Source organism: Halichoerus grypus, chromosome 8, assembly GCF_964656455.1.
Source record: "Halichoerus grypus chromosome 8, mHalGry1.hap1.1, whole genome shotgun sequence".
Taxonomy (NCBI): Eukaryota; Metazoa; Chordata; class Mammalia; order Carnivora; family Phocidae; genus Halichoerus; species Halichoerus grypus.
The window spans coordinates 46,749,712-46,758,580 of record NC_135719.1 but is presented as its reverse complement, the minus strand read 5'-3'; the positions used below and the strand labels follow the sequence as shown (position 1 = coordinate 46,758,580).

General features: G+C 62.2%; 1 protein-coding gene across 1 annotated transcript; it reads left to right on the top strand.

Annotated features, from left to right (window-relative positions):
- The first annotated feature begins 441 nt into the window (after positions 1–441).
- Positions 442–8,869, top strand: SKOR1 (SKI family transcriptional corepressor 1). The gene is made up of 9 exons (XM_036087084.2): positions 442–548; positions 769–2,968; positions 4,078–4,165; positions 5,077–5,184; positions 5,727–5,798; positions 7,198–7,272; positions 7,516–7,590; positions 8,103–8,168; positions 8,740–8,869. The coding sequence occupies exons 1-9, from the start codon at positions 442–444 to the stop codon at positions 8,832–8,834; spliced, it is 2,886 nt and encodes a 961-aa protein (XP_035942977.1). The 3' UTR covers positions 8,835–8,869.

The following is an 8,869-nucleotide window of genomic DNA, read 5'->3' as shown; positions in this document are numbered from 1 at the left end:
GCGTGAGAGGAGAAGCTCGGGTTTGTGGAAACCAGTGCTGTTATTCCGGGGAACCGGCTTGGCACGGAACTGGGTGCGGTGGGGGCCGCCCTGGGGCTAGGCGCGCGCAGCGTGCTTTGGAGAGCCGGGTTCAGCACCGCGAACAGCGGTCGTCTCAGCCTCCTCCCCCCTCCCACCCCCACCCCCCGCCCACGGCCTCGAGACCCTCCTCCTTCTCCTTGCCCCCCCGCCCCCTGCTGTCTGGAGATGGGCAGTGACCGCCCCTCCCCCCCCCGTCCGTACCCCTCCCAGCGCCTCCCCCGCCCGCCCGCGTGCATGCGCGACTGAGCAGAGGGGCAGCCTGTCCCCGAAGTCCGGGCTTCAGGACCCGGGCGGGTAGGGCAGGCTGCGAGGGTAGCCAAAGGCGCACGGATCTGGACGTTGGGAAGCCTGGGTTAGGCAATGGCTTTGCTGTGTGGCCTTGGGCAAGTCACTCTCCGTCTCTGGGCCCCACTTCCTCCACAATCCGAAAACAAAATTGGGTTCCTAGCTGCCGGGGCATTCTTGAGGTCTCAATTCCCCCTTCTTCTCCCCCCAACCCCGGGGGCTTTTGTTGTGGCGCCAGCACGAGTCTGAATAACAAAAGGCTCCCGTCCAGGGGGCGAATGAGCTTGGACTCCCCATAGCCAAGTTTCCCCGCGCGCCCAACTCGGCGCACCCCGCTGGGCGGGCCGAGCCACGGTGGCGCTGAAAATGGCTCATCTGCTTTCTACTTTCTCTGTTTCGCAGGAGCGGCGGCATGGAGGCTCTCACCACTCAGCTGGGGCCGGGGCGCGAGGGCAACTCCTCACCCAATTCGAAGCAGGAGCTGCAACCCTACTCGGGCTCCAGCGCTCTCAAACCCAACCAGGTGGGCGAGACATCGCTGTACGGGGTGCCTATCGTGTCTCTGGTCATCGACGGCCAGGAGCGCCTTTGCCTGGCGCAGATCTCCAACACTCTGCTCAAGAACTACAGCTACAATGAGATCCACAACCGCCGTGTGGCCCTGGGCATCACGTGCGTGCAGTGCACGCCAGTGCAGCTGGAGATTCTGCGTCGGGCCGGGGCCATGCCGATCTCCTCGCGCCGCTGCGGTATGATCACGAAGCGCGAGGCCGAACGCCTGTGCAAGTCGTTCCTGGGAGAGCATAAGCCACCCAAGCTGCCCGAGAACTTCGCCTTCGATGTGGTGCACGAGTGCGCGTGGGGCTCGCGTGGCAGCTTCATCCCCGCGCGTTACAACAGCTCGCGTGCCAAGTGCATCAAGTGCGGCTACTGCAGCATGTACTTCTCGCCTAACAAGTTCATCTTCCACTCGCACCGCACACCCGACGCCAAGTACACGCAGCCCGACGCCGCCAACTTCAACTCGTGGCGCCGTCATCTCAAACTCAGTGACAAGTCGGCCACAGACGAACTGAGCCACGCTTGGGAGGACGTCAAGGCCATGTTCAATGGAGGCACCCGCAAGCGGACTTTCTCGCTGCAAGGAGGCGGCGGCAGCGCTAATGGCGGGTCGGGTGGGCAGGGGAAGGGTGGTGCTGGCGCCGGGGGCGGCCCGGGGTGCGGGGCAGAGATGGCCCCAGGCCCGCCGCCCCACAAAACCCTGCGCTGTGGCGAAGACGAGGCCACCGGGCCTCCTGGGCCGCCTCCTCCCCATCCGCAGCGGGGACTTGGTCTAGCGGCGGGAGCCGGCGGCCCGCCGGGCCCTGGAGGGCCTGGCGGCGGCGCCGGCGTGCGCAGCTACCCAGTGATCCCCGTGCCCAGCAAGGGCTTTGGCCTCTTGCAGAAACTGCCCCCGCCGCTTTTCCCTCATCCCTATGGCTTCCCCACGGCCTTCGGCCTCTGCCCCAAAAAGGACGACCCGGTGCTAGGCGCGGGCGAGCCCAAGGGAGGCCCAGGCACCGGGAGCGGCGCGGGCGCGGGCACTGGCGGAGGCGCGGGCGGGCCAGGATCCGGCCACTTGCCCCCCGGGTCAGGCCCTGGCCCGGGTGGCGGCGCCATGTTCTGGGGTCACCAGCCCTCTGGGGCAGCCAAGGACGCAGCGGCCGTGGCTGCAGCGGCCGCCGCCGCCACCGTGTACCCGACGTTTCCCATGTTCTGGCCGGCGGCAGGCAGCCTCCCGGTGCCGCCCTATCCAGCCGCGCAGAGCCAAGCCAAGGCCGTGGCGGCCGCCGTGGCGGCGGCGGCGGCGGCGGCGGCGGCGGCTGCCGGCAGCGGCGGCCCCGAGTCGCTGGACGGTGCCGAGCCGGCCAAGGAGGGCGGCCTGGGAGCAGAGGAGCGCTGTCCGAGCGCGCTGTCCCGCGGGCCGCTGGACGAGGAAGGCGCTGACGAGGCGCTGCCGCCGCCTCTGGCCCCACTGCCCCCGCCGCCTCCGCCCGCCCGCAAAGGCTCCTATGTGTCGGCCTTCCGACCTGTGGTCAAGGACGCCGAGAGCATCGCCAAGCTCTACGGTAGCGCCCGCGACGCGTACGGCGCCGGGCCTGCTCGGGGGCCGGGGCCGGGCGCGGGGGCCGGCGGCGGTTACGTGAGCCCAGACTTTCTGAGCGAGGGCAGCTCCAGCTACCACTCCGCCTCGCCCGACGTGGACACTGCTGACGAGCCCGAGGTGGACGTGGAGTCCAACCGCTTCCCCGACGAGGAGTGCGCTCCAGACGACGCCGAGCCGGGCGTACCCAGTGCGCCCAGCACGGGAGGCGGCCCGGACGCCGACCAGCCCGCAGGGCCCCCGTCTACCACCTCCTCGGGCGCCGACGGTCCCACAGACTCCCCAGACAGCGGCAGCCCCCGACCCCGGCGCCGCCCAGGGCTGCCGGGAGCCAGCCGGTCAACATTTGGGGACCTGGCGGCCGACGACGTGGTGCGGAGACCTGAGAGGAGCCCGCCGAGCGGCGGCTATGAGCTGCGAGAGCCTTGCGGGCCGCTGGGGGGCCCCGCGCCGGCCAAGGTGAGCCCCGCGCCCGCCTCGCTGGTGGCGCCTCCCCGCTTAGCCCTCGGCACCTCGGGGATGTGGGGCAGGCACTGGCCAAGTTAGGGACGGGAATTGTGTTCGGAGCAGGCGTTCGAGCGGCAGGCCCCAGCTGCTCTGGGTAGGCCCAGCTTCGGTAGCGCTGCGGCCCTTGCCGGGACCTCCGAGTGGGGGTTTCGGAAAATCCGGGGGTGTGTGGGGGCGCAGCAGGCCTGAGAAACGGGTGTGCTACGTTTTTTGTTGGGTGGGGGGAGGGGCGGTGGAGACAGGCAGAGACCTTCAGCAACACAGACAGGAAGAGAGAAATAAAAGGGGTCTGGGGAAAGAACGCGGAGCAGAGAAAGAGACCCAACGCCAGAGAAAAGCGCGTGCGGGGCTGGGCCATGGCACACGCACCCAGAGGCGGATCAGGGTCCCGGGGAAGACAAGCTGATGGGGAGAGGAGAGGACGGCGTCTCCCTCAAGCGGGGCCCCAGCAGGACCGGTCCCGGAGTCTCCCTCCACCCCAACGCGTAGTTTTCTGAGTCCCTTTGAACTCCGGCCTTGGGAACCGCAGGGTTCATGGTAGGCAGCTGTCAAGACGGCTTGCGGGGGGGACAGGGGCTCCCAGGTTGGCCGGGCCACGGGTTCGGGTCGGGGCTGTGCAACTAAGCCGAAATCGTTGGCCATTTGAAAGTGGGTGCGCATACTTGTACATTTCCATTAGGTCCATTAAAACACGAATCATTAGCTGGATGCGAAAGGCGTCATTTATGGGGGAACTGGGTGAGGGCTGGTGGAAGATGCCGAAAAGGAGATGGGCGAAGAGGGGGGTGGCCCGCTGTGAACAGTACTTGGGCTTGAGAGCCGCTTTGTCTTTCTGATAATTTATCGAGGACGCTAATAATGACCCTGAAACTACAACGGTGATGCGGCCTCCGAGGGCGCCAGGCTGCGCCGCGTGCCTCATAGCCGCCGGGGGCGCTCGGGTCCCCCGGGCTAGCTGACCTCCCCGCTCAGCTCTCCCTCTCGGCCGCGGCGCAGGGCCGAACGGCCCCCGAGCCGCTTCAAGCGCCCCCCTAACCGCCTGTCGTTTTCGGCCGCCGCAGGTGTACGCGCCAGAGCGGGACGAGCATGTGAAGAGCGCGGCGGCGCTGGGGCCCGCGGCCTCCTACCTCTGCACCCCCGAGGCCCACGGTAACGCCCCCAGCCCCCCTGCCGAGGTCGCTGGCCAATGTGACGTGGGAACCGCGGGCGGAGGGCCGGGGCAGGGGGGGGGTCCTGCGAGGGAAGACGAGAGGAGAAAAAAAGAGAGGCAGAGAAAGCAAGAGAGGGAAAGAAAAATAAAGGAAAAGGAAGCTAAGTAAGAACTCCCAATAACTTCCATCGTTTGGTCACTTAACAAACCTCCCGGTCCACCACACATACACACGCTCACGTGCACCTCACATACTGGCTTAAATCCTTTTTAAAATCGCGCCTGGCACCTCTTTCAAGTCCTCTCATTTATTCAGCAATTGTTTTGGCCTCGACGTCCTGCTGGGCAGGCCGGGTTAGGGCGGAGGGTGCGGGCGCTCGGCTGCGCGCTTGGACACCCCTGAAGCGCCGGGTAGCTGCGGCCCAACCGGGGGGAGCCCTTCACGTGCGCCAGGCCCCAGCGGCTCGAAGAGGAGGGGCGGAGGGCCTCGGAAATCCGGGCAGGCCGAGCCCGAAAGGATGTCTCCCTTGCCGCCACCCCGCGCGGGTCGCCGCCTGGGCCGCGTTCTCGGCGGGAGCGGCGCAGGCAGACCCGGCGGCCACGCGCGCTCGCGGTGCCCCAGTATCTGCGCGCGATGTAGGTCGCTCGTCCCTGGTGGGCTCGGCTGCTCGTCTTGTTCTTTTCCGAGGGGCTGGGGAGGGGGCGTGGAGCGCGAGATGAGCAGACCGCGCGCGGGGGAGGGGGTGCCCGGCCCAAAGCCTGAGGGTGCAAGCCCAGGCGCACAGCCGGGAACCAGCGGCGGCCACAACGCTTTTAATTAGGGCTCGGGCGCCCCGACCGTGGCAGCTCTGGCCGTATCGGGGTCACGGTTTCTTTGCTTCTCCTTGAAACTCGGTTTATTGCCTTTAAGAACCAGATAAGGAAGACAATCACTCGACCGCCGACGATTTGGAAACGAGGAAATCCTATCCAGACCAAAGGAGTATCTCCCAACCAAGTCCCGCAAATACAGACCGAGGTGAGCCCTAGGACCCTCGCGCACCAACCCCACCCGGAAGCTGGGGCCCAGGTCGCCCAGGTGCCCACCGCTTCTGCTTGCGAAAGGGGCTTTCGATCGAGCGTAAGCGGCTGCTGGTCCCCTCGTGCGGCTGGCTGATCCATATTTAAACAGCGCGCGCGAGAGGTGCAGGCTAGGTTTTCTGAGTTGCTTTCCTCCTTAGTGGGTTCGGGGCTCTTCCGGGTAAGAGAAGGGGCTGTGCTAAAAGGAAATGAGAGACACCATCACCCACATGAAGCAAGTCAGAGGGCAGTCTTGCCCTAAGATAGCCTACCTTCCCTGAGTCCATTGTCCTTCTTCAGTGGGTCACTTTGTAAAACGAGGGCCACACCCCTAAAATGATAGCTTGGAAGGTAGGTGGTACTCGATGCCTGTAACTGTCTCTTCTAAAGGCAGAAGATCTGGAGCAGCTCCCTGACTTAGCACAGTTCCCAGCAGCTCACCCTTCCCCTCCCAAGGCCTCTCCCAGGATAGAACCCCTCTTACCTGCCCTTGTATCCCAGGTGAAGATGGGCTCACCCTGGATATCACAGGAACTCAGCTAGTGGAGAAAGATATCGAGAACCTGGCCAGAGGTGAGGTTAAATCTGTGAAATGGGGGTACACCCTGCTTGGGGGGAAATGAACCGTTCTTGTAGGGGAGTGTGTGGGAAGACAGGGTTCTTGGGGAATCCATTTTCATTGAGTGGAAAGGATAATCCTCTGGGCACATGATGCTGGCACAGAGGTGTGGGGTGGGAGGGAGTGGGGAAAGTGAACCAAATCCCTAGAGGTTCATTAGAAGTTTGGATTCCCAAGGCTGGCCTATCTGAAAAGCCCAGTGAAAGAGAGCAATGAGTAATGATCCTCAGAACTTGATGCATGTAACAGATAGGGCAATCTGGGTCTCCCAACCTCACTGGAAAACAGGACTTTTTCTGAAAAGCAAGTTTGCAAGAAGGCATTTATTTTAGGAATGTCTGAGAGGTTAATTTTTTCCTGGAATTAATGAATAACCACCACCCCCCCCCCCCCCACACACACACAGCGTGCCCTAAATGGGGTGAGGATAGAGCCTGCTTTCAGAATGGGATCCTGGGGTTGCTGCTCCACCTGCAGGGGGAGTGCGTGCCTTGAGACACAGAGGACGGGAGCCTCTGACCCCACTTTGCTCCTTTACCTCCCATTTCTGTGTTTCCTCAGCACCTGCTCAGGGTGGGATTTCTCAGAGAGACTCCCCGGGGGGAGGACCCAGATCCCAATAGCTCCATGGTCAGGGCAGCCCCTGCCATCTCTCTGTAGCTGGTTCTGAGGGCACGGAGGGGGCTTTCCACATCCACCTGCTATCCACCACACTGCCCTCAACCAGCCCAGGGATGGGCTTGGAAAGTGGTGTGGGAAGGGGAAGAAGAATTGGTGGTCTTTCACTCTTCCTAGTCACAGATTATAAAGGATATGCAATTACCTTCAACATCATTGGTGCTTTATATGAGAGCTCTTAGTATGGATTTGGGGGCCTGGGACCCCCTGAAATTGTGAACAAACTGTTGTGCGTACAGGTATTTTTCAGGGCAGGGGTCCAAGTCTTTGACCAGATTCACCCAGCTGGTATAATTGAAGAGAGGGATTAGGTGTGTCATTTGGAGGGGTAAATCAAGTCCTGGGCCAGCCTGTAAGGTTAGGGAGTTGGGAACAACTTAAAGCAGATGCCATGCTGGTTAGCGCCTGGAGCCAGGGCCTAGAAGCCCAATATGGCTTCCACCATCCTGAATTTAATTCCCCTGGGCAACTTGTTTCCTCGCCCAAATCCTTTGGAAGCAAATGGGAAAACAGTGTAGAGGGCCTCTACCTCCTGGCCCCACCACTCCACAACTCCCATCTCAGGGTCTCCCGGCTCGGGCAGGAGCTGCAGAACCTTGGTGCTGGTAGTTGGGGGGTGGGGGACGCCTGAGTCCCGCGCACCCTCCTTTACCTCCCACTCTCGCCCCCTCACAGACGAATTGCAAAAACTGCTCCTGGAGCAAATGGAGCTCCGCAAGAAACTGGAGCGCGAATTTCAGAGTCTCAAAGGTACCCCCACCCCGACCCACCTCACCCCACCTCACCCCACCTCAGCACGAGAGCCTTCTCCGTGCGCGCCCGGAGCCCAGGCCAGGCAGCCGCGGCTGCGCGCCCCGCACCAGCCGCCGAACCCTGCTTTTCCGGGGCTTCCCGCCAGGCCCGAGACCGAAGGGGTGGGGGCGGGAATGGGGAGTGGGGAAATGGGGCCGAGGGGGCTGTGACGCACAGCCCCCACTTAATCAATTTGCACAGATAATTTTCAGGATCAAATGAAGAGGGAATTGGCTTATCGAGAAGAAATGGTGCAGCAGCTGCAAATTGTCAGAGGTAAGACGCGAGTCAGGTGAGCGCGGGCACGGGCCCTAACTGCCTCTCGTCTGGCGGGAGCCGCAAGGTTGGCTCAGCCGTTTGGATTTAAATTGAAGGTAATTTAACAATTATTTTTTTTATTTAATATCCTTTGTATACTCTGATTAGCCTCAGAATGGCAAGCGAGCCCAGCAAACGGCTTGCAGGCATCATTACATGGAGTGATTGAACTTCTTATCGCGGCAATTTCCGTGGTTTCTAAATTAAAAATCGAGGCGTAAAATTACCTGGGAAGTAATGCCTAAGTTTGCTTTAATTTTGGTTCAATCCGTCTGCCTTTAAGCGCCATCCCAGGCCTTTTCCTCCCTCCGCCAGGCTGCAGTTTGGGGCATTGATGCTCCCTCCCTCGGTCTCCCGGATTTGTTTCTTCGAGGGGCTGAGCGCTGGGGAGAGGGTGAGGCCCGGGCTGTGACCCCGGCCGGCTGGAGGGTGGTCTCATTTCCTCACCGGCCCCTCCCCATGTCTTCCAGACACTCTGTGTAACGAACTCGACCAAGAACGGAAGGCGCGCTATGCCATCCAGCAGAAATTAAAAGGTGCGGATGCTGGGGAACAAAGATAGGACTGTTGCCGGGCTCTGGCTGTGCCACTGAATGAATGAGTGAATGAATGATGGCGGATGAGTGAGTGGATGGTGAATGAGCTAATGAATGGATGAGTAAATGGAGGGGCCAGTGAGAGGGGAAGACCAGGTCTACCTAGATCAGAAGCCAAGAGGAGGGAAATGGGGATTTTTTTAATGGGGAAATAATTCTAGAACGATAGAATAGGGAGAAAGAACCCCTTGAGCCCTGGGCATTGGGAAATCTGCCATGGGATCCAAATCTGGCCGTGGGCAGATTGACTTCCCTCTTTCTGTGCCTCAGTTTCCTCTTCTGCATAATGGGGCTACTGCACCAGCGCAGTGGTTCTAAATCGCCAGGTTCTCTCGCTTACACGCCTGCCTTTTTCTGATCCGTTCACCTGAGAACCCCTGAGCCAGAAGGGGGTGGGTGAGACCCCAGGCGGGCAGGGGAAGCGGGGGGCGAGTGGACGGAGCCGGTAGGCCGCGCGGGCGAGGCTAGGCAAGCGAGGTGCCCAACCTGGCCCGCCGGACTGTCTTTCCAGAAGCCCACGACGCCCTGCACCACTTCTCCTGCAAGATGCTGACGCCCCGCCATTGCACTGGCAACTGCTCCTTCAAGCCCCCGCTCTTGCCCTAGGGCCGGCCCGGCCGCGCCCACGCGCCCTCAAGCCA

Bases quoted from the DNA above. Each gene is read 5' to 3' on its own strand.
- SKOR1 (XM_036087084.2), top strand. From the start codon at position 442: ATGGCTTTGCTGTGTGGCCTTGGGCAAGTCACTCTCCGTCTCTGGGCC. The intron at 2,969-4,077 runs GTGAGCCCCGCG...CGGCCGCCGCAG, and splicing joins GGGGCCCCGCGCCGGCCAAG to GTGTACGCGCCAGAGCGGGA. The intron at 7,273-7,515 runs GTACCCCCACCC...CAATTTGCACAG, and splicing joins CGAATTTCAGAGTCTCAAAG to ATAATTTTCAGGATCAAATG.